Source organism: Thermobia domestica, chromosome 10, assembly GCF_964235325.1.
Source record: "Thermobia domestica chromosome 10, izTheDome1.hap1.1, whole genome shotgun sequence".
NCBI classification, from domain to species: domain Eukaryota; kingdom Metazoa; phylum Arthropoda; class Insecta; order Zygentoma; family Lepismatidae; genus Thermobia; species Thermobia domestica.
The window spans coordinates 105,881,134-105,907,732 of record NC_137463.1 but is presented as its reverse complement, the minus strand read 5'-3'; the positions used below and the strand labels follow the sequence as shown (position 1 = coordinate 105,907,732).

The following is a 26,599-nucleotide window of genomic DNA, read 5'->3' as shown; positions in this document are numbered from 1 at the left end:
AGATCTGCGCGAAGATCATGAACAAATGAGGCAGAAGCGAAAAGAGTCCAGAAGAAGGTACTTGGAAAAGCTAAAAGCAGATCCAGAGAAGTACTTAGCCTACAAAAGAAAGGAATCTGAACGTGTTAAAAAGTGGTATTATATGCAAAAGAAGAAATTTTGTCAAAATGACGAAATTAAGTGAAATGAAATAATGTCCTTAGGTGAACGTAGATTTTATGCGTTTAGTGCCTATGTAAGTTGTATAAAATATTTTCATGCATATTGTGAAGAGAAGGTTGATAGTTGGTCCTTGATATGTTCGATTTTTTGTATCGGAACAATTGCAGCATTTTAACAAAAAGTAAACAAACTAATACGGCGTCGGACCACCTCCTTTCTGTAATACAGCTTGTCTTATATTCGTCGCAGAATGGGCATTTCCTTTAGGACTGAAAACTCAATTTAATGATCTCAATGTGTGGAATTTGGCTTTACTAAACACCGCAGCATGATCCTTGGTTGCAGTAGTGAAACACGTTGTTGTGAAAAATGGGTACATGCCCTATGTCAGAGAGAGAAAAATTATAATTTGTTTGACGTCATAGTTAACTTGTTACGGGTGTGTGCGCTTGTGTAAACAGCATAATCTATTGTAGAAATTGTAGTGTTTATTCTTTAAAGTATAAATACATTTTGATTGGCATAATATAGGAAATTATTGAAATGAGTAGGATGTTGTTTATAGAAGCCACTTTCTAACCGTAATAAGGTGCAATTGTCCTAGTTTAAAGTGTTTATTCAAGTCACAGAAAACATAATGTTGCTGGAAATATTCTTAGATAATAGCATTTTTTTTATTGTATTCGACAAGAAGCATTGGGACTCTTAAAGTATCAGTCAGTCCGTATTAAAAAGATATATTCCATTTGTGGACGTGCAAATGAACTAATGTGTTAATAAATAACCTTACTGTAACAGTGTAATAGAATGATATGTAGTTCATTCATGCATTCATAGATTTTCGTACTTCAGGCGACCGAAGATGAGAGAAGAAATTCTATTGAAATCATTTCGCTATATTAAATACTTTGGGATTATAAAGTTATTCGTATCTTTTAGTTCAGCGACTTTCTGTATTTATTTTAGTGTGTTAATAGGGAAAGTCGAATTAATACTCCATCGTTCTGAAATTACTACGCAAATTCTATAGTATCAGTGTTCTAGCCGCTTATCTAATGGCTACAGTGCGCCTTTGGTGCATATAGTCCTGGGCTCGATTCCAGTTGAAAGAACATTAGATTTGAACGCATTACGATGGCTCGGATCCCATCTTAAATACAGGTCACGTTTTATACAGCCTCGGTCCTGAAAAGACTCTAAACTTGAAGAGGTTATAGTATCAACAAATGTCAATGTAATACAATGACAACATTAAAGAATATTCTATTTTACCCATTCGCAGGCAGTACAAATAACTCGTGTGTATATTATATATTTAAAGATTATATATATATATATATATATATATATATATGTATGTATGTATGTATGTATGTATGTATGTGTGTCTGTGTCTGTGTGTGTGTGTGTGTGTGTATGTGCAGCATTAAGCATATTTATATTGCACCAAAATATACAAAACGATAATTATGCCTGTTGTTCTGTATGGCTGCGAAACATAGTCACTTACTCTGAGGGAAGAACATAGACTGAAAGCATTTGAGAACAAGATTCTGAGACGAATATTCGGACCCAAGAGGAACGGGAATGGGGAATGGCGGAAACTTCATAACGAGGAACTACATAATTTATATGGTCTACCCCACATTGTTGGGGTCGTTAAGTCTAGGAGGCTTAGGTGGGCGGATCATGTAGCCAGGATGGAAGAAAGTAGAAAGCTTTCAAGGTCTTGACTGGAAGACCAATCGGAAAACGACCATTAGGAAGACCAGATGGGAGGACAATATTAAGATGGATCTCGCAGAGATTGGAATACAAAGTAGAAACTGGATGCAGTTAGCTAAGGATAGAAGTCAGTGGAGAGCTTTTGTGAACGCGGCATTGAACCTCCGGGTTTCATAGGCCATAGAGTTAGTTAGTTTTTATATTGCACCAAAATAGTTTTAATAGTAATTTAGTTCCCCTCGAGCCTCGTAGCACTAAAATGATTCAGTTTGGGTTTGATATGCATTGCAGTCTCTTTTCGAGCGATATTCAATAGTCTTGCTAAGATCGTACGGTCGGTACTTTTTGAAAGGCATAATATTAAAGTTATAAAACTTCGGAGAACACTGGTTGGAAAAGGTGCTGCAGTGGCATGTATTGAGGCAAATTCATGCATCAACTGCAAAGAACTAGCGCAACATTTCCAGTATCTGTTTCAACGAACTTCAGTAAATAGAGAAGAGAGAGAAAAACATATAAGTAGATTTCGCAGAAAGTGTCTAACCATTACAAAGAACAGTAGGTACAGCAAGTTTAGCTATTCGCAATTCCATATTCAAAAACAGTTTTGTTGCAAAATTCAGAAATTATTATTATTTTAAAATTGCATACCTTTCGAAATTAAGAGCTTCTGGTATGTCAGTGTAAGAAATCTTTTCGAGAAAATAACCGTCGGTAGCTATTCAACCAAGTAAATCACGGCCAAACCAAGTCCATTTACTGTCGACCTTTCCATGAATAGTGTGCATTCGCCTATTCATAATAACTTTCCATCTTGAGCTAAACTCAAGTTATCTCACATTGCCCTCTTATCGCCTACAAGTAGTTAATTTTCTTTCTGAAATACTGTACACGAATAGTTTCGTTTTTTGAGATTTTTAAAACGACATTCTGCTCTTAAGACAGCAGCAAAAAGTTTAATTACAAAATTAAAGCCAAAATTTGTAAGGCTATCATATATAAGCGTTAGTTTTGGATCATATTCGTCAGTGTTTTCCATTTTTGATTTAAAGAATTATGAAACAGTTCATCTTCAGACAATACATATACTTCAGGAACTTTACCTTGTTTTGAGATTGAGGTTTTTAGACTTCAGAATCCAGAACAACAATTTTTTTTTTTGAAAATTTGGAGGAAAAGAAAGAGAAAAAAAAAAGAACCGTTTGGAGAAAACATTGTACTTGTTTATTTTTTTTTTTTATTTATTTTTTTTTTTTTAGTACATACTGCAAACTTCTAACACTCTTGAACACATAGGATGTGCATATACCTTTGTTGAAGAACCTGTTGTCGCTTGCGAACCAGAGGGACGTAACTTAATTTTCGTAGGTTTACAGGCGAGAGGACAAAAGCATTATTTTCGTAGAAAGATGTGTGTTTAATGAAATGGTAATTGAGCTACATTACAACAGATGAGCAACAAGGAGAACAGATGGCGTTACGTTCTATTTACACCAAGTGGAGCTTTCAAAATTATGTCCAAACATGAAGAAAAACGAATTTTTGGAGTTAACGTTCCTCTGGTTCTCATGCGACGTTTTGTTCTCCAGTTTCCCGACAGCAACTGAGGCCTGTTGGTATGTTGAAGAAAGGAAGAAAGAAAAAAAAAAGTGCCCAAGTACAGGACTTACAAAAGCACTTTTTACAGTAACTGTTTTTTTTTTTTTTTTCAACGAAAGTACAAGGAGTATGTTTGCATTATAATATTTATAACTTTTTTGAATGCTAAAAAAGATAGGGACGTTTAAATAACTTGCTGTACTGGAAAGTAGCGATAGTTTCTAGTATTGTCAACAGCTTATTAGGAAACTTCGTGTAACAATATCTCTTCGTATGTAATCCCAATGTGGCATTATTTGCATTTACCTATTTGTTTACAATTGAGGTAACGGACTGTGAATTTTAATAGGAAGGAGACACTTGAGATACAATTGAGATAACGGACTGTGAATTTTAATAGGAAGGATACTTGAGACATACCAATTTTTCTGTATTTTAAACCGTAAGACCCCTGCATCGTATTTTTAAAAATGTATTGTACCTATGAAAATTTAATACATGTAGGTAATCGAAAAGTTGTTTTTGCAACATAATTGCTTGTAAATAATAATAATAAAAAAAAACTGTCTTAAATTTTATGATAAATTTAAGCATTTGTTAAGTACATTTAATTTGTGATGCAGGTACTGCCTTTTTGACTGTGAACATAAATAAGACAGTATCACAAGATATCGAATTTCGTCGAAGAAGAGCAGAACGAAACCGAAGGTACAGAGAAAAACTAAAAATGGATCCTGTGAGATATCACAATTTCAAGTTGAAAGAAGCAGAACGAATCAAGAGATACTACGAGAAAAGAAAGAAAACACGCTCAAAAAATGTGCCAACTTCAGTTCTCACGTAAAAGGGCAACAAAACTTAGTTCCATGGTTTGTTGCCTTTTAAGTATGTTGTAAATTTTGTTTTTTTAGATGATGTAGATGCATACATTGTTTTATAGTTGTGTAAAAGTGTACACATTTACGAGACATGTTCAGTTTCACTGCGTTTCAGTTTGTTTCACGTCAGTGAATTCTGCTCCCTACTATGGAACATCTTTTCTCGAACTGTGGTCCGCAAGATATTCCCTTGTAGTTCTGTTAGATTGAACATTAGTCCAAGATAGAAAAATCCAACTGAATTTTGTATCGAATGCTATAGTTAAGAATGCCAAACAGTTATAGATTATATAAATAATAGATTATCTCATTTAATAAGGTTAAGATTACACGTATGTAAATTCTAATAGTGGCTGCTGTGGCTCAGTAGTACAGCACTTACATCTGGTGCACGCAGTCCTTAGTTTGATCCCAGTTCGCCATAAGTAGGCTTTGTGGTGAACAAATACCATGTGCTTGGGTTCTCTGTTTCCTCCCACGTTTTTCATGCAGCCCATTTTGTCCATTATCATATGATGATCTCCACTTTTCTTCGGAGCAAAATCGTAGAACATTAAGACATACATGTTAAACACACAGGGTGGACCATTTATCTTGATAGACTTTTGTAACTTTTAACTAATGCACATGTAATGTTTCATAGTGTATATTATGATTGATACAACCGGTTTCGAATGAGTATGAACAAAGTAACATGTGATTGAAAAAGCTTTGACTTTTTTCAAAAGCCGTTATTTCGAATAACTGCTTAGATGAGTACCTCATCCATTCTCAGAGTTGGTTTTCAATAGACGTGAAGATCATAATTCCGTTTACAGCAATTTGATGTCTTAAACCGTTCTGGAAGTATGGTAAACATTAGTAAAGTTTGTAACACTACTCAAAATCGTGTAACTCCGAGAACATGTAATTACACCTGCCAAAAACTACTATTGAGATATAGAAGGAAAGGAAAGCATCCTCTGTTTCAAATAGTTTCCACAAATACGCTATTTTGAGCAATACGTATATTTTTATAATTTATAATTAAGGCAATTTTTATCTCTTTATAAGGCAATCTTTCATATCTTCGGAACGCCTTGGATATCAAATTTTTGTGAACGTTTCAATAATAACTCTATCCATCACGACTCTGGAACTTATTACATGAATAACTAACATCAAAGCTTAATACACTTATTTATTAAAACTAAAAGAAAATGTTTCGACAGCTTACCAGTGTCTTCATCATACTGAATGAAGGTGCATTGAGGTCTGGTGAAGTCTGATAAGTTGTCAAAACTGGAACAGTTGTTTTAGTTTTATCTGGTCTTTGTCTATTCAAAACTATCTATGAAATTGAATTTGTTATTTAAGCATTCTTTCGAAATAAAGTCCTTTGAAGAAAGTCAAATTTCAAATTCTTTATAGCTTTGTTTCTGCTTGTTCGAAATACATCACATGATGGTCGAAGTATTCGACACTAAGGCATTGTGGATATACATGACCTCGTCCGTGTCACTTGCGTAATTACTGTTGAACCCTCCAGAATTTGGCTTTTCAATGTGTGTGATACTGCAGCATCTTTAGTTTGTAACACTGCATAACAGATGTGCTGTTGTAAGTTTTCGTTTAATATATATTTGAGATTTGAAATATGTAATAGTCAGACGAGGTACCATTAAAAAAATATATATATATATATATATATATATATATATATATATATATACAAGTTCGTTGAGTTGGCACCACTGTTAATCTTCTCGTGTTAGTGTGTTAGGCCCCCCCCCCCCTATTGATATTTGCATGGCACAAAATTTCAGCGTTTTGTATGTATCTAAAAGTTACAAGAGCGTATCAAGGTAAATGGTTCATCCTGTAAATGGTCAAGGTAAATGTTCTAAAATATTTGTAAAACCTTCAATATATAATATAAAGAGAGAGACAAGAGTTTTTCGCAATGCGTGATAAAACGAAGTGAATCAGAATTAATTAATTTTCAGTTTCTTGACCTTTCATGATATTCTATGTGTATTTTCATTCTTTCTGTTGCGCGATAAAACACGAAATCGGCAGTTTTGCGCGAAATTTGTGACTACGCAATATAGCGCGAAATATTAAAAATACGTTTTCATTAATTTAAAAACACCAGCTTTCCGGTAACGAAACTGTAGAACGGGGCATGAACGGTGCATTTTGGGTGATTCGGTCACGACTATAGGGAACATGTTGCGTGAGAGTTATCACCATCGCAGCTGGATGGGGAGGAGCCGTTTTAATTTGCTAGCCTATGACATGGACTGATAAGTGACAAACGTACAACAATGGAGGAGGAAACTGTGGAAACATGTAACGTGCTTATGTTTAATGCTTAAATGTAACTTGTGCCTATGTGGTTTCAGATGACAGCAAAACTTTCCTACTCATAGTAAGGTTAGTTTACTGATCTTCCTTCAGTTTGTTTAAAAAATATATAATTTTCTATAAGTGAAATTTACAATGTCAAGTGAAATATTCAATGTATTTTTCTTTAAGTAATTAATGGTTTATTTCTGTAGTGATCTATGAATAAAAGGAACAATTTTAAAAATGTTAGGAAATATCTTTTCCACAAGAGCTACAAAATGCGAAACTTTATTTGGAAAATGCGACAAAACGCGAAATTTTTATGCGAAAAACTTGTGCCCCTATATCTATCAATCTTGTATATATCTTTTATTAATACAAACATAAAACTAGGGACATTTAATTTAGTATTATTTTAAAAATACTGATATATATGCTGAAAGAAAAGAAGAAGAATTAGAAAAAGGAACATTTTTGCTTTCGACGCGGACGTGATAGGGTAATCCGTAGAACATTCTAATGAAAATGGTTCTCACTTGAAAAAAGTTTGTAGTACTGAAGTAGAAGACTGAACTTGCCTAAGAGGATATATGCGCTTTCGTTAGCTAAAGAATTTTTAATTTGTACAAGCAAATACAAATGCCTTGGATGTAAACAAAAATTACTAGTTTGTATATGAAACTACCCTACCCTACACTATCGTACCCTACACACACAAAACAAGACTTGTGAGCGAATCTAATTGCTTCCATTGTTTTAACTATCAAGAAGAAAGTTTCGTGACCGAAACTATAATTATGTTCGAAAAGCTTGAATATACGAATTGTTTCAAAATAAGTGCATTCTTCGCGTTTTGCGTTGTTTTAAGTCTTATGTATCAAAACACTGCCAGTGGGAGTGAGTAGAGTTATTGTAAAAGGTGATTGATATTCCTTCTGGTATTTTGCCACAGTGAACTAGAATAACGCAGTTGATTAATAATCTTGAAATTATTGGAAACACGAATGATCATGTTTCTCTGAAATAAGAATACAAGTTGGAAATTTGTGATACTATGAAGCGAGAAACCGGCAATGATAATAAATTCATGTTGATGATAGGTATGTTTGCAGAGATTGCTTCAGAAGATCTTCGTGAAATCCTATTGAAGCATCAGGTCATAAGAGCTTCTGAAGAGGAAGGAGTTAAACGTTATTTGATCAAATCGAAATTCATGTATCTTCATTAATTAGCTGTATCGCACACTTGGGATGTGAAAGTTGTAGTAGTTGATAATGGAGACTCACTGTTTCATTTTAATATTTTAGAATCCGTGTTAAATCCAATTTTTATCAATACAGTATATCCAAAAATTTATTGTTTCTATTGTCTTGTGTTAATAACTTATTTTACTGAGACTTCTGTGGAAAGAATGACTATGGAACAGTATTTGATGCCGCCAAAAGTTGATTATGTTGGTTATTAAACGTGTATGCATTGCTGTAACCAAGTTCCAGATTTGTTTTCAAATGTACTCTTAACTTCATGGGTCACTAACGAATTTGTCATTACTTACAGTATTACTTACGACATTGTTGTCGAAATTCCTTACACTAATTTCAGTTTGTACAGAAAGTATAGAAAGTCCTCATTGTTGATGGTGGAGAGCATGTCGATACTAAGAATTTCACCAAATAGAGGTTGATTCATTAAACACGTGGTTGGGTGTTACAGTGGGTTTTACGTTCAACTAAAGATAAAATGTACGATTCTTTCACGGCAGTGTGGCATTATTTCATTTTAATATTAGGAGTGAATATTGATATTACTTCGTGATCAGTGTAGAAGTAAAAGAATATTCGAACAGTAGCTTCCAAAGATAGTTCTGTATATACTGCAGATGATTTCCAGGTATAATTTAAAATTTGGTTCATAACAATAGGAATAATTAAGGGTACGTACACTCAGATCAATAATAATTTATTTTTGGTATAAAGAAGAGTTAGGTATGTTGTTCTATTATGACTGGGAATTCCTTATTTTAAGTTTTTTTTGGTGCTTTGTAATGCGTAATCTCAAAGTATTCGTATACAGGGCGATTGATAAAAAGTTACGGATTGCTCAATACATCTTCTGGTGAGAGTAGAGCACTTCTCAAAACGGGAGACAAATGTTCAAGATAAAAAGGTAAATGAACTGCCGTACAATATGCCCTTAAAAAGTAATAAATTTCTAAATTGTATACTATAAAGTAGTAAGTGGAATCATAGGTAGCAGAGTCCGCTTTTTACGTACTCTTACTTCATATCCCACTTTCAGGTGGAAATGAAAACTATGTAAAATTATGTAAAAGCAAAGTTAATGTTCTTAATTACATGCTAAATTTTCATTTGCCGTAGTATTACTTTCTCACAGTCGCGTTTCTGTTTAAATCAGATTGAAATTGAACATAGAAATCCTTTTTAAAATTTAGTATTCCGTTTGGTTTTCTATCTTTTAAGCTTAGAAATCTCAAAAATAATTTTTAGCTGAACTTCCTTGTGAATCTTTGCGACCTGTCACGTACATTCTTTCTATGATCGCAATATCACAGTTAATGTTAGTTTTCACTCCGTAAATCACATGATTTTTTTTTTTTTTTTTTTTTTAATTGACCCATGTTATCGGAAGGAGAAACTATCAGTGCAACTAGACTTGTATATCAGCACATATAATTTCTTTTTTTATTATTGGTGTTTTTATTTTGGGTCATCTGTATTATGAGCACCTTGTAGTAAATTCATTTAATAAGTGTTTGCTGCTTCAAAAGTGAAAACATATACTTTACCTAAGCTATCTATTCTAATATGTTTTTTATTTTTGTTAGTTTCTGGTATAGGGCCATGCATCATATCTGTTGACAGTTCTGCGTTCAGGAAAAATAAGTACAGAAATCTGCCGTATGTCGTCTCCAAGGATGAAAAACGTTTGGGCTGTTCAAAAAAACGTAGAAAGAAATCATACACTGTACCATTAGGTAAAATAAGAAAACTTAAAAAAACTTTGATAGAAAAAGAATTTACTAGGCGCGAAATAGAGAAAAATACAATAGTAATCGACTAATTCAATTGTTTATGTGCAGGTAAAGGGAACTAAATAAATTAATCGTATGCAGAAAACGGCACAGTAGGTTAAAAATGATATTAGGAGTTCAGCAAAATGACCGAAAAATGACATTTGTTAATAAAATATTTTGTAGTTGAAGTAGTTAGATTTTCAGTAAGTAGAGTAGCTTACAAATCTTGTACTGTATTACAACGTCTTGTTAGAAATTATTCCAGTAAAACGTGTAGAGAAACAGCTAATTTTCTATGCAGTTTCAAGCTATATTGAATTTCAATGTTTATTCAGGACAGTATCAATTTTCAGTTGTTTTGAAATCCTAGGAATAAGATACAGCTGGAAAGGAATGATTGTAATAGACGAAATGTCTTAAGGTGGTGTACCCGTTGAGGTTCGTATTACAGTTATTTGCGATCTGCGTACAAATTAACCAAAAATATACAAGTCCTTAAGCGTCCAGAACGTAGAGAGTTGCGCGGCTACACACAATTTTTTACTCTATTCCTCCAGAAGAAAAATCTTTGTAGTTTCAGTAGGTTGTTTACGTAACCTGTTTTCGATTATTAAGAATCTAATATATATACGGAATCAGTACTTTAATGAAACAATATTTACAGCTTACCTGCTGATTTGGGATACTGGCGATAGGAATGCTATTGCTAATTGCGAAAGTCGTCGTATCTGTGAAGTCAGAAGTGGTTCGGTTTATTTAGCACTTGTATTTCGAAATCTGCCAGTTTTACTGAATATTTCTAATAATGCTGCATTTTTAAATGGAGTTGTGTATGGATTTGTAGAGATCAGATTATTAATTTTCAAGAAGTATAGCTGTAAATGGTTAGTTATGTACAAAGTACTGAAATGTACGTTGTTTACACTAATGTTTGTTTAAACTTTCGGAACTGACCTTTTTGTGTGTGTAACATCTAAAACTGTGATATACAGTAAGTGCAGGCACTAATTTTCATGTGTTTTCTAATGTTGTAAGAGGTAATATTTACAAATTACTTTGAAACAAATTCTTTCAGTAGTGTAATTATTAAGAATGAAGATACTCATGAGAAATTTGTCATGAGTGATAAGTCACCCTGGGTATTATGAGTATAAACAATGCATTAGAATTATTAATAATATTCTTTAATAATGATTTGTAGAAACAAAACCACTATAAAACTAAATTTGTAATTTTAATGACTTATGAGATGAAAGTGGTAGTTGATATCTCCAAGATGTGTACGAATATATACTAAAATCTGTATTGGTATGATAAAGCTATGGAATATGGTTCCTCAAAATCTGTATAGTAAGGGAAGAGCAGTATAATTTTTCAGTGTCTTTGTGTGAGAAATGGTGGATGTATAGGATTGCACCGTGTTCAAATAAAATGCCTTTTCGCAATACCGAAATTTATATTCATTGAAATTTTATGTCATTTGTATTAAGAACCTATCTTAATCCCACTAATGTCGGTAGGGTAAGTCTCTACTTTGGAAAACGATGTGTCAGTCATTATATCTGATCCGTGACCACACACCTTTGTGTAGTTAGTTGGCATTTAATCTTATACGAGGCTCATGTCGAAAAAAAGAAAGAAAAAAGAAGAGCCGATATTAAAGAAATGATAAAAGAAATTTATTATTAATATACAAGTACATATCTTGACTATTTTTCGACGTAGTTACCATGAAACTCCAAACATTTCTGGTAACTTTGCACAACGTTCCATATACCCTCTGTAAAAATCTGCTACGTGAGAGTAGTCAGTCCAGAACTGATGTCTTGAGCGCTTGACTGTCATTGAAACACTTCGATGCAAGCTACTTTTTCAGGTGAAGAAAAAAGAAATCTCTGGGGGTAAAGTCGGGGCTGTAAGGGGTTGTTATGAATCAGATGATTTTCAGAGCGTAGCATATCCGTCCGCTGATCTTGGATGACACGTCATGGATTGAGTGTTTGGTAATACACTTCTGCTGTGATTGTTTGTCCTGGTTCCAAGAATTCCAGAAGAATCACACCTTTTTGGTCCTAAAAGACGGTTGCCATGATTTTGTGAACTAATGGTGTTCGTCGACTTTCTTCGCTGTAGAAGAATCTGAATGGCACCATGAATTGACTGCTGCTTCGACTCCCCAGTTGCGTACAGTATCCATGTTTCATCTATACTCCGTCACTATATGAGAAAAGAGATCATTTCTGTCCTCCCCTCAGCAGGTCAAAAAAATCAAGTGCAGCTGACATATTTTGCTCTCATGAACGTCTGTCAACATTTTTGGAACCCACCTCGCATTGTATTTTGTGAGAACTTAGCTTATTAGTCACAATTCGATGCACTGTTTTGGATGCACTTTTGGAAACTGGCGAGTTCACTTATTGTGAACCGGGATTGGATCGCATTTTACTCGTTAATTCGTTCCAGCGTTATCGTACATCGGAGCACTATGCATTTGGCTACGTTCATCAAGAACATTTGAACGCTCTTCCCGAAATACTCTGCACCATTGCCTGACCTTCCCTTTACTCCTTACTGTCAATCCGTAAGTGGCACACAATTCCCGAGGGATGCCAGCTGCATTTTGTTTTTCGACGGTCAGAAATCGTATGACAGACCTTACTTCACATATGACGTTTATTATTATTATTATTATTATTATTATTATTATTATTATTATTATTATTATTATTATTATTATTATTATTACAACCCTTTAATCTTACTGCTGCATGCACCACTTGGACGATTCTACCTCTGTTGCAAGCACAGAATACTGTGGCGTGCAGCTGCGCATGTTCAACTTCATCATTCTCGCCAACACCGCATAAATATTATCGGCCCTTGTTTTTGACATGTACCTTTTTTTAAGCCGTTTTAACATTGCCAGTGGTGCTATCTTAAAATACAGATTTTGACATCACATACACACTGAACTGTATTATAACAACACGTCTCGTGTGTATCTTTCACCATCTTTATATTCATGTCTGTCCAAAAAAGTTGTGTGCACTTCAACCAACCTCTGAAAGGCGTGATTATGAGGAGCTGATGAGGTTATCAGAGATCCTATAACTATTCGTTTTCAGTGTAGTAGAAATCAGCACACTTTCGGTGCTGAGTTACGTGAACCGTTAGTAACTATTAACAGGATTATAATGTAATTTAAATAGGGCTGAGAGACATGCGGAGACCTAAGATCGGGTTGATTGGGTCCAACACCACGCCTGAGAGAAGTCATCCAGACTGTCAGGACCCAGCACTCTAAATCTACCAATGACATCACATCACTGCCAAAGTGGACAGGTTAGGATGCATTGTCCAATATTTGCATAGCGCGGAAATATACTGCCGCATTCGATTATCGATTATGGCGATCATCCGATTATGCCATATACACGAAAACAGACTGTGATTATTAAAATGAAGGAAGTAGTGGAATGAGGAAAGTGGGAGGATACGGGAGAACTCTAAGGAAACCCACGCACATAGTGTTTGTCGACCACAAAGTGCAATTAGTATGGAAGGAATCAACAGACCATGCATGGTTCATCGCAATTCCACCACCCAATGGTGAAATACGGCTGCCTATTACGGTGTGGAGCTCAATTTGCAATGATTACAGTAACTTTTTCTTTCTTCGATGAGCACGTCAGTGCTGTAAAATACATCGAGACATTGCAAGTTGCCACTGTTGGCCAACCGTCATGGGATTCTCTCATTCCATGGATAACGGGACCTATGTTATAGAGTAAAGATAGCCATATGCTGGTGAAAGCAAAATTGAATTCAGACTATCGTGGATCGGACATATCTGGACGTGAATCCCGTGTAAAATATTTTGTATAGTCTTCAGCTGAAATTTCAGAAACAACCACGCACTCATTGTTACTGTGATTAATTGTGCTACGTATCATAGGAGGTCATGAATAGCTTAATGGATACCATGCCATTTATAAGTTTAAACTTTACGTGGTACCAAACATGTCTCCACAAAATACTGACTTCATGGACTGGTACATAACAGTGGCCACAGGCTCATTTTTCTAGTGTCAGTACAGTTGAGGCGTTCCAGAGGACGACATCAATGAAAATTAACGTGCAATTACGCTTGGAAATTACAGTTGAGATATTCGAGTAGTAATATCAAACTGCTCTGTGGCAGCCAGTTCTGGTGTATATATGTATAATTTGTTGAAGTTGTTCCTCTTTCCCTTAGAAAATATAGTTTTAAATATGATCGACTATTATTTAGGCTATTCACCACGAGCCTTTGTTGAGTTCGCCTTTAGTACCCGAAACGCCCCAGTTGTTTTATGTATCTTTGTAGTTACACATCTACGAAACCAGGAGTGTAGAAAAATATAGTGGATATTAGTAACGTCTAATTACTTGTAAAATCAGTTTATTACACAAGTTTTCGTGGTAAATTTTTGAATCTATCTTCGTCCTATTTTTGATGATGCCAAGGTATCCATATTATTACTCTGTTCCAAAATTCAGTATTCTTATTTCTTAATGTTGAAGAAAATTATCTCGAACTATAGGAGACAAATACAGTTAACATTTACGTGCATCTTCATACAGTTAAATAGTTTCTATTGTATTATAATAGTGCATAACTTATCAGTCTGGCGTAGACTTCTCCATATGAAGAGTAGTAATTGAGGTGTGCAAGTAAATATCGGGGTAGTAGAGCGTCACATCATACTCTCTTAATTCCGCAAAGATAATGTGTAATAATAGGAAATGTATAATAATACGCGAAAGGAGATTATAAAATACCTCCCCACGTTTTTGTGAGGAGAACCCACTATGCATAGATTACATCATGAGAAAAAATTGTATTGAATATATCTAGAAAAGAAATATACTGATTATTCAAAATTTAAGTAGGTCGTAGGAAACTCATTAAATGAAAGCGCCATTTGAATTACATATCAGCTTTATGTAACGTAATGAGAGAGGAAGAGGGGAGAAAATAAAATAGGTAAAAACTAATGAGTCCAGTAATATGAACTAAAATATTGAAAACAACTTACCAATAGCTGTTGAACTTAAGGTTTACAAATAGTTCTGACTTCTGAATTCAGAAATGTGTAAAATAGACAGTTTTAAATGTAAACGAATAAATCCAAGAAATTTAAAAATTATAGCTACTGAATATGTAATAATATACGCTTCAGTTCACACATTCATGTACAAAGGACTGTTGCAAAATCTTTCATTTGAGAAAATTACTCCACAGTTTAGACCTCTAAATACAATAATGCAGTATCTCGCAATGTTTGCTCACTTGACTGGGCATTCTAATAGTTACAGTTGATTAGTCATAGTTCGAATATTCTACATCAGGTGCTTCTGGATTCTACCTCACGTGTTTTTTCCTCTTTTCTCGCAAACTGCCTCAATAACACAAAAGATTCTTAATACAAGTAAATAATACATAAATATGTTAATTCGTTAAATGATCCACAGGCGTAATTCTAAAAAGTTAACCCTTGATTATGGCAACCTAAATCCATCTTTCATATACATTTTTGTACTTGTAAATCACAAGGAAAATGAGCTGGTAACCCTACCCGTGATTTGCTGGTGGTTAAAACAGCCTTTGCGCAGAACACCATACATTGATATATAAGTACACATTAAATGTAGAATTACGAGTAACTGATAGATAATATACAACAGTTTAAAATTAAACATATTAAACAGAATATAACGAAATGGAGTGTGATTAAATTAGTTACGAAACAGAATATTTTTAAGATTAAAAAAAAAAGGATTTAAAATAATTAGCTGACATTTTTTTTTTTTTTTTTTTTGTAAATTCACTAATAGCAAATATAAATACAAACAATATAAAAGCTAAAAATACCGGTTGCAAAGTGAACTATTAAATAAGAACATAACACGTATTTAAGAAAAATTCGAAGAGAAATCAATTAAGATTATAAGACCATTAATTTGTTTTTCTTTCTGAAACAAAATAATTGACGGTAAAGTATTTATTCGTCGATTGAACATTGTATATCCCTCATAATTAACTAAACATGCAGTAGCGTAACTTCTTTCGTTGCTGCATACTTTTCTCTTGGTGCTGACACAGGAAACAGTATTCATACAAGAACACCAAAGATGAATTGCTATGCACGTTTGCTATGTTCTTTAAAGTAATAGAAAAAAAGAAGAAAAATGATCTTGAGTCTTTGTTTCTTACGGAGCAATGCGAAATGCTCAATTATTTTCAAAGAGATTAGTAGATAAGAGAGCTTCCTGGTAGCTGTTGAGTGAGCATAGCCTTCGGCCCGGGAAATCTCGTTCTGATTCCCTTTAGAAGCTCGTTAAGCAGTAGGTCCGTGTCGCATGTAACATATCTGTTGGAAAGGGACGTAGTTTGTCAACCAAGCCAGCGGTAAGAAATTATAGAAGGTCATTCTATAACATCATAATGATTACCTTTAATAACTAATACCGTGAATATTATCGTTAATGTATATTTTATGACTTCGCTTTTTAGGCTAATTAAAACAAAATGTGGATGTTAGATGGTAGTGAGAACTGCCAGTATTTCAAAGAAGTCCAAGATTTCAATATTAGTACCGTGCTTGTTAATTTCAAAATGTTTTGTGAAAACTAGATCGCTACAAAATTAAATACTGACAGTTTTTTTTGGTTTATACGTTCATCATTTTGTACATGAACAATGACTACTACTGTTTATTAAGGAGCAGCTGCTACTACTACTACATATTTTTTTGTAAATGTTTTAAGAAACGAGAATGGTGAACTTGTGCATTGCATTTTTACCCAAGAAACAATCATTACAACATCCTTTGAAGTGTCCTTTTGGTTCTGTGACGGAATTTTCGGCCATTTAGCTGTTGGAACTTTGGTAATATTTAAGGTTAAAAGATACGAAAACTCCGTTTTCAAAACTCGTTAATTTACTCACTGTTTTATATATCTTCAATATTTCTCTAAAAATATGAAATACTGCACTTATATTTTCCTGTCCGTGATGGATTTTCAACTGTTCTGCAATGTGAATAATATTGCAGAGCCACAGTGTTTACCATCAGTGTTCGAAAGTTCTATATTTGTTTGCAAGATAGCTTGTAAGAGATATAGTTAAATTGCCGAAAATTCACTGTAACAAAGATGTAAGGGCCCTTGAACTAATTATAATACAATGCGTAACAATTTGAAATACCCACTGCCCGCTCGTATTCAATATTGGAAGAATTATTAAGAGAATATTAGAACAATTTCTTTACTCTGTTAACTTAAAATAGCTTTGTCTTTTTGTCTTCTAACACACTGCTTATTGATGCAGGTGTAGACTGCAGCAGTGATACAGTTGTAAGACGTGCGTTATCATGGCAATGGGAGGTACAGAATCAAGAATCTCATCTACCGCTGAGGAGTCAGTGTGGAGCTGGTGAGGTTATAATAAAGACGCGTAATCTGAGACTTGGGGAAAGGGATTTACAAAGTCCAAGTGATTATAGAGCAAAAAATTCTCAAAGATGCAAGGAATATTACAAGACTCATAGGTCACAAATACTTCAGAAACGTAAAGAATACTATAGTAAGATAAAGGATCTTATGAAGAAAACCCATACGGGATAAATCCTGTACGTTTATATTGCTTAATTAAGAGAAATATTAGTTCATGAATACTAAATCGTGCCACAGCACTTAGTTGTAGATTAAGTACGATACCGAGAAAAGTTTGAAATTACACATTAAATGTGTTAAGATTTTATTGCAGGATACATAATTTCACATGCACTGTATATCTTTTGTATGTACCATACATGATACATAATTTGTTAAAATCAACAGGAAGTTGGAAGTTTTACATTCGAATATCTTGGCCATCTGTATTAGGTAATGCAATAAATGTTGCTGCTGAATTCTCAATATACAAGATATCTGTGATTATGTACAAATGTTTATACATGGCGAAGTAAGTATTCAACACGAGTTATTAAGATCATTACAACAATATGATTGTTTTTACTGTATATCGAATGACAATTAGTGATACTAAGTTCAGGATACGAAAGTTGCCGCGCGTTCTCGACCAATCACTGAAATGAGGTGGTATTTTATGGACATTGAACTTGAATGGTAGTGTCTTGTGCCCAAGTGTTAACATAAATAGTAGAAATTTGGGAGTTACATGTGAAGCTTGTTTTCATCCAAGAATAAGGTAGACATCAATAGCTGATAACAGCGTTTTACAACTAATTTGTTTCAGATAATAGTTTTCAATATTACATTTATATCAATGTTGTAAACTTAGAAATATACTGAAATCTATATGTTTAATTTTTGTACTGACTTTCGATTATATGTTAACATTCATAAGCTTTATTGCTGTTTGAATTTTCATATTAAAGGGGGGTATTTTAAGTTGTATAATACAATAAGTATGCTTCTCCTCATAAGTATTTGTCTCGTAAACTTCATTATTTTTTTTTTCTAATATACAATCTACAGTTTCCAAATTCTCCATTGTGCATCCAGAAGTTCTTAGTTTCTTAGATGATTGTGGGATTTTGCTAAACTCTTACTGAATTTCTGAACTTTATACGTCTTATTACATCAAAGGTGGAAAATTCAATTTCAGGCCGACTGCCTTGTAAAGAACATTAGTTTTCATTTTTTCTTCTTCTGAAATTGTATAAGCAGATAAACTCTCACAAGAAAACTGATTAGCTTAGTTTTATATTTAGGAAAGACTAGGTCCATCTCCATTTGTAAGATAAAAATTGCAATTGCAGGTGTAGCCGAAGAATGGATGGGCATTTATTATTCAGTTAAGTGCGAATTCATTATGTAAAAGTTCCTTAGTCTTCGTTGTAGATCGTAGGGGAACAAGATTGAGGTCGTCTTAATTTCTGTTGTTAATGCAGGGAGACAGAACAGTGAAGGATATTTCCCATATTGGGAAACTCAAATGGGGCCAACATCTCAACTTCTTGTTCGCGATGTTGCGTCGAGTCAAAGAAGAAGTCGGGCCGAAGCAATGAGGATATACAGACAAAAGATTAAATCGGATCCGGAACGGTATAGGCAATATCGAATGAAAGAAAGGGCAAGACTGAAGAAATACAAAAATAGATTGCTGAGGAAGATATAGAAAATTGGTTTCGACCAACAGAAATAAAATTTTAAAAGACAAACATGTAAGTACCCAAAAATATACTAGCATATAAATCAGTCAATTTTGCTTGTTCTTGAGCGAGCATTATTAAAAAATCTGTGAAGAATGTAAAGAGTCTTCTTTGTTGAAAACCTCTTTTATCAAACATAATCAATATTTCACTTTACTGATTAAGACCTTTAATAGTCATTGGAATATTGAATAATGTTGTATAGAAGTGTAATGGAACAGAGTTGGATTATATATATAAAGCGTGGTATATAACGTAAGGATTTTGCGTAACTGACTTCATGCATAAATAGAATCAAGTTGGCGTGAAATAAGCCTTTACTACTTTCCCGACACAATATGCTTTCGTTGTGTCGTCCTGGTGTTGTACACAAATTGTGACCTACCTATAACGAATTTGTTCTCGGCCACAATACTAGCCAGGGTGGTAGCCAGCCCAAAAATTTAGGGGGGGGGGGGCGATCCAACAATATTATAGTTCATCACCATATTATAGTTCATTTGCAAACCTACCGTGAAAATTTTAGAGGGGGCAGCAAAAATTTAGGGGGGGACGGCCTCCCAGACCCCCCTGGATACGGGCCTGATACTAGCCACAGTCACCATGACCCCAATATACACCTTGTGTGGTTCGTAGTTACGATAACATGTGTGTGATGGTTTTAAATGCATATGTGCACTATTATGTAATATAACAGAGTAATTCATAATTTCGCCTTTTCTTCATGTGAAACATTAAAAGAATAAGTAGGCCTTTAGTTTTTTTTAAATATATTTTTAAATACATAGTACCAGTCTAATGCATGGGATGGTCCTTTGCCAACATTCCACGAGAGAATGACAAGAAATTATAATGTGAGGCGGGAGTCGGAAATGCTGACTAAACTACTCGTGACCATCTTACCTTGTTGACCAAATACGAGTATTAAGTTCATATAATACCATGGACCTGATTGTTCCGCTTCACGTTGTCAGCATTTTAGTCCGTTGTTACTTTGTTTCGTTGCTAATATTTTATCTTATCGATTTTTTTTTTACTGTTTATCATTATTACATGTTTTGTTTCAATATTTAACTTTTTTCTGGCTTTTGTTATTGTGCAGCGTTTTCATTCTTATATTTTACTATGTTCGTTTTAGTATTTTCGTAAGGGGAATTCATATTTGAGCAGGCGTATTGATCGTGACGGAGGCAAAAAGCCTTGATGCTGACGTCTCCATTAACCCATCCTACTTATTCATTCATTCATTCATTGTTGAAGAAATACGTTCCAACCTGTTCATGTACTGTTCACAATAAATTTGTCCAATAGATTCACATTAGAAGCTTAAATAATAATAAAGAGGTATGCTAACTAACTAACTCTATGATCTATGGAACCCGGAGGTTCAATGCCGCGTTCACAAAAGCTCTCCACTGACTTCTATCCTTAGCTAACTGCATCCAGTTTCTACTTTGTATTCCAATCTCTGCGAGATCTATTTTAATATTGCCCTCCCATCTGCGCCTAGGTCTTCCTAATGGTCGTTTTCCGATTGGTCTTCCAGTCAAGACTTTGAAAGCGTTTCTACTTTCTTCCATTCTAGCTACATGACCCGCCCACCTAAGCCTCCTAGACTTCACGACCCTAACAATGTTGGGTAAACCATATAAATTATGTAGTTCCTCGTTATGAAGTTTCCGCCATTCCCCATTCCCGTTCCTCTTGGGTCCGAATATTCGTCTCAGGATCTTGTTCTCAAATACTTTCAGTCTGTGTTCTTCCCTCAGAGTAAGTGACCATGTTTCGCAGCCATACAAAACAACAGGCATGATTACCGTTTTGTATATTTTAAGCTTCAAATTCCTCGACAGAATTCGCGACGACAAGAGATTTTGAACCGAATAGTAACACGAATTCCCTGCTTTTAGTCGACATTTAATTTCTTCGTGAATATGATTTTCTTCTGTTAATATTGATCCTAGATATTTGAAACTATCCACTTTATCAAAAGTATTATTTAATATTTTAACGCATTCATAATTTGTTGTATTCCCCGTCCCGACACACTTCCATGTATTTAGTTTTATCTGCATTTACTTCTAAACCCATGTCCCTGCAAGCGTTTAATAAGATCTCTGCATTTCTTTCTATTGTTCTCCTATCATCACCTATTAAATTTACATCATCAGCATATGCCATAACCTGGTGAATACCGTTCAACTCTAGGCCCTGGTTGCTATCTTTGATTTTCCTTATAGCGTATTCCAGAACAAAGTTAAATAATAATGGCGACAATGCATCTCCTTGTTTCAGGCCATTTTCGACGTGAAAGCTCGTGGACAAAAATTTTCCTACCCGGACTGTACTTTGGGATTCATTTAAACATATCTTAATTAATCTAATTAGCTTTCTCGGTATTCCAAGTTCTGTAAGAACGTTGTATAAAGAGGTATGCAGTAAAACTAATAAAATAGATTATAAAATTAAACCACAAATTAAAAGCTGAGAACAAAACAGAGTACTTATCCTGTAAAAACTTCGAGAAACAAGATGAACGCAGTGTTTGGCATTTTCATAGTTTCTGTATTGCAAGGCTCTTAGTTCGCCCTGAATAATCACAAAGTAATTGTGTGTGCTAGCATTTAAATCCTGCAAATCTGGCAAATAACCACCTGCCATACTTTTTCAGTATTACGATATTCAGTATTCGGATAAGCCAGTTGTAGTGTATTTGATAGTTGTAACCTACAGTGCTGTGTAAAATCAGAGTTAATTTTCTCCGAAGTCCTTTAGAATTCCATCATTTGAGACTATTTTCTCTGTAAAATATAGAAAGATATTATGTCTAAATGCACTAGTATTATACTCAAAAGAATTTATGGATTTAATATAAAGAAACACTATTTCACCTATATGTTTCCAATGTTATTGTTTGAATTAGTTTCTTCCATGAAATGCTATGAATTGAATTTCTTAGTGTAAAGCAGTGATATTTATAGGGAAAAAATATCCATGATTTTGGTATGCAAATAAAGTTCTAAGGGAATTTCACAGACTTTCAGCTGTTCACGTAAATAAAGTTATGTTTTTGTGTGTGTGTGTGTGTGTTTCGGATACTCCATTCTTTTTTTGCATTTAATGCTTCGCATGAACTTTCACAGCTACGTGAAAATCAAGACTTTCAGATAGGATTAATGTATATGTTCATATCATACAGGAGGAAGAATGCTGGAAAGTATGTCATATATGCAGAATGAGTGTGTCACTCGAGTGTTGAGAGAGACTTCAACGGTAGATATGGCTTGGGTTGAAGAGAGACGGAAGAGAAATACTGAAGCGACGAGAAGATATAGGCAAAGAATACAATCTGATCCGGAGAAACTAAAAGAATATAAAATGAAAGCTGCCAAATACTCCAGAGACTATTACAGGCGAAAAATCGAGAAAAGCTCTCATCTTTGACGTGCGTTTGTAACTGTCTTTGAGAGATGTGTAACTAAGATATGAGGACATCAACGAAACTTTAGGAGCTGATGATCGTTCCTTCTTCACGCAGTTAATGGAAATTAAGTTTTCTTATATAGAAGAAAGTTTACTCTAGAGTTCTAGTTTATTTTATTTATTTCCCGTTTTGTTACGAAAGTTACTTGTGCTCTTCTTCAGCAGTGATTGTACTTTATTTTGATACGTGCAGATTATAGTCAGTGTAACTGTGTAAGTTGTGTGATTATTATTTTCAGAACATTAGCAATAGAAACAAAATGTACTCAGCATTATATGAACTTGGTGATGTAAATAACTGTAATGTTATCTTGAATTAACAGTGCCAACCTATTCGTAAGCGTGAATCAACAATTCATTGTATTTTGTTTTCTTACGTAAAGAAGGTAATTAACATTCGGAGGAATGTGCTGTGGAGATGACCTTTACCAAGTTCTAATCGGTTGCTTGGGCGTTCTTTACTGCACGTGGCGAGAAGTGTTTGTTAGTGTAAAGGCTGATTATAATTCTTTTAAGCATTAAATTACAATAGTAGATAATCTTGCTTTTTAACCCTTAACGGTTCACTATCTTTTCTGTCTGTTTCCAGCACTGCTTGCAAAACAATATATCCACAGACTACCTTCCGCGTAAAATTTACCAGAGTTGTCACCAGGAGGCAATAGCTTCTCTGGATCTCGGAAAACATGTACACAAAATAACCACAAGGAACAATACTTAAAAATAATAGTCTTCAAACGCAATAGGCAAGATCAAAAAATGTGTAGCCAAATGGTCACGAAAACTCGTTAAGGGTTAAAATAGCCAACAAATGGTATTGCTAGTGTTTTAAGGGTTATGAATACTGATTCCAAAGAATCTGAAGTAGTAGCAGATTCTAAGAGTATTCTAAGAGATTCTTAGAAGTAGTAGTATTAATCTAAGAGTAGAATTTATCAGTATGTTGTGTCGAGCCCTGAATACCACTTTTGCACCTCAGAGATTTATTGGTTTTGAGTTCAAAATATAGTCCAGTGATCTAAATGAGTATTTATGTGTTGAAGGATTTTGAGTTAACTTACGAAATATCTCCACTGTGTTCTTGTTTTTCCCCTTCAGAATAGTAATGGATATCTAAAAAAATAAAGTATTCGTATAAAGTTGACAACGTCAATAGTTTCATATGATCCTGTATGTAAATACTCGAAATTCTTTAAATGTCTGCAGAAATATAATACAAACTGGGTTTGCATGCGTCTAAGTTAAATTTCCGCGCTGATCATTTATTTATTGTGAAGTTTGTGATCTCATAACTACATGTACGTTTACGTATAAAATGAAAGGAAAACAACACTTTCAACTTCAATATTATAACTATCTGCAGGTAATATTTCATTTGTCCAACAACCGAAGAACATTTGAAGTCCTTTTCGAGACGAGCACATACATAGAAGTCTTGGGCTTAGTTTTTAAGCAAGAATATATTGAATATATATTTAACTATATAAAACACTTTAATTGGAACTCTTACTTGAACAGAATAAATCTCTGTTCAGATACTACGAAGATACAATGTGAAATAAATAGTGAGTAACAACTTAAAAATGTGTTTAGAAATATCCAGCGTGGAATATAACTCTGCTGCGACATCGCAAGTTATGTTGCTGTAATAAAGAAAGTTAAAATTAGCTTATCTCTGCATTTCGTAAAGGATACTTGTAAATAATTTCGGATATCACTGGATTCTCTTTCACCACCTGTTACGGCTGGAAATTGGAATTTATTTCATTTCTAACGTTATTGCGCTGTAGAAGTCTTAAAAGTTAGAAATGACATAAATCCAAATTGTAGGCGTAACGGGTATTGAAAAAAAAAAAAAAAAAAAAAAAAGACGCAGTGGGGTTAGAAATTATTCTAAAGAATTAACAGATAGTATTTACAAGATACGGAGGTAAGCTAATTTATAATTCATTGATATGTATTGTATAGCATCTATCATTGAGTAAAGAAAATTGTTTCAGAGTAAAGATAGAAACCACTAAACAACTAAGAAACGTACATGTGAACTGAAATAAATGCTGTTTCCGACCAGAATAATTATTGTACTGTTGTAGTGAAGGAGAAAATCTGCATTTTGTGAATCAAGTACACAAGTTGAAGCGCTGAATACAGTAGCGTTTTGTAATTTTGGAGAATGTGAATTTACTTTTGTAATAAAAGTGCGGATTAAAGGTTCTTTTTCTTATTTTTATGTTTAAAGTTAAAACTCTTAAATATTGGATCATTTTGTCATCTTTCTACCTATTCCGTCTAGGAGCATACTTCTCTAATTCGAGTAAATTTATTCAACTGTCTTATTTTAGACATTTAAGATTATTGGAAAGAGAGTGCACTCAGATTTTTTTAGAATTCTAGTCGTAAGCTACCTTAGTGTGTTGAATTTATGTTTTAAAGTAATTTCAAATAAACATACTTCATTGCTCGAGCGTTATAAAAATGTGCAGAATATCAACTGTGTTTCGAGTTTCGATAAGAGCAGGGATTTCGGAACTTCGTCTTCGCAAATTTAATTATTGTATGGATAATTGTATGTGTTTTACAGATTTACATGTCGAATCATAGTTGATATTCTGTTTTTGCTTTGCATTTTACCTGAAAATGTCAACGCATACGTAGTTTTTTTTAAATCATTGCTGTGAAGAACAGTATATACATGAACAATAAGCAAGACTCCTGTGTACAAATCAACACATACGCATGCATGTTAGGTAAGCTGAGAAGAATGATGTTGCACATTGCTGGTACACTTGTAGTTAACTGTATTATTGCACTCACCAGGTGCTGGGAAGTCGTCTCACCAGATGCAGTCACCTTTCAAATTTTCTCCTGGATGTACGGACGACATTGGAAGATTACAACATAGAGGAGTTGACAGTACCAGCTATTACTACCAAAAGATCAGAAGCGACCCAGCACGATATCAGGCATTTAAAGAGAGAACTGCTAGAAATATGAAGCTTTATCGTTTAAGGAAGAAAGCACAATTGGAACACTTAACTGAAAGTTATTTGGCGACAAAACTTGAACGTTTCCAGTGAATTTAACAGTCTTAGTACTCATAAATTGTACTATTCATAAAGATCAAGCTGCTTTAGTTCTGTTTTGTAAGTTATTTGAAATAAATTGAAGTAGACCTAACAGATTCTAAAAGCAGTTGTTACAAGTGTGACATGTATATTTTCATTTCTAAAGTTGACAAATTTGAAGTTACAATGGACTTGGCAAAGGAAAAAAGAAAGAAGTTACAAAAGTTTCATCATGCGTTCATTAGCTTTATAATTTTATGATTAAATTGACAAGTGCTACTGGTGTGTACGTTTGAGAATGCAGATTGAGAGATCTGTGCCTTTAGTTTTATATTGGTTAAACATAATATCTTGAAAGATCTGTACCATGTCGAAAAGTGTGCTGTGCTTCTAAAATATGTGAAATTTAAGATGCGGAAAGACCAGTACATCATAAATTACTTTGTAAACATCAGTTTGACAAATTCCATGTCATTGGGATAAGAATATAGCGTTGTTGTTTTCTTCCGTGTAAATTCACGGGATAATATTCATGTACCAGGCACATGCCAAGAAGATGGCAAATGATTATTACTAGAACCCAGAAGTTAGACATATATGTTGTGTAAAATAAGCAGGCGAAATTGAATTTAAAATATAACAAATAGGCACTAAAAGGCAGTAAAGGCAAAGTAAAACTGTTACTTTCTATTATTTAGACACTATACAATGCATTAGTTTTCAGTTTTTAGCAAGGGAAATAACGCTGTTACTTCCTTTTATTTAGATATTTTACAACACATTGGTTTTCATTTTTTTTTTATATATAAAAGACAATAAAATTGTTACATTCTAAAAGTTCAAACATGCAACGCATTACAGTTTTTCATTTTTTTTTTTTTTTTTTTTTTTTGTGTGTGTATTTGGTCTCACATAACATTATTTTCATTTGAAGTGAAATAACGGGAGCATACGTAAATGAAGTTACTATAGTCACTCATTTCAAGATAACATTTTTAACGATTAAGAACATCTTTTTGAAGTTAGCAGTCAAAACACGTTTGGACTTTTCAACAGCCAGTTCCTTTTCTCCAGCTAGTTAACTGCTTCCTGAAAGATCTGTAA

General features: G+C 33.9%; 1 protein-coding gene across 27 annotated transcripts in view; it reads left to right on the top strand.

Moving 5' to 3' along the window:
- The window catches only part of LOC145662627 (uncharacterized), a 257,675-nt gene that overhangs the window by 55,344 nt on the left and 175,732 nt on the right, over positions 1–26,599 (top strand). The window contains exon 5 of one of the 27 annotated variants that reach the window (XM_081728392.1): positions 22,147–24,663. The exons of 25 other annotated variants lie outside the window; for them this stretch is intronic. In XM_081728392.1, the coding sequence (XP_081584518.1) occupies positions 22,147–22,391 (245 nt within the window). In that variant the 3' untranslated portion in view covers positions 22,392–24,663. Of the gene's footprint in view, positions 1–17,098; positions 18,014–22,146; positions 24,664–26,599 lie in introns of those variants that run through there. One more of the 27 variants, XM_081728387.1, reaches the window with a different exon arrangement.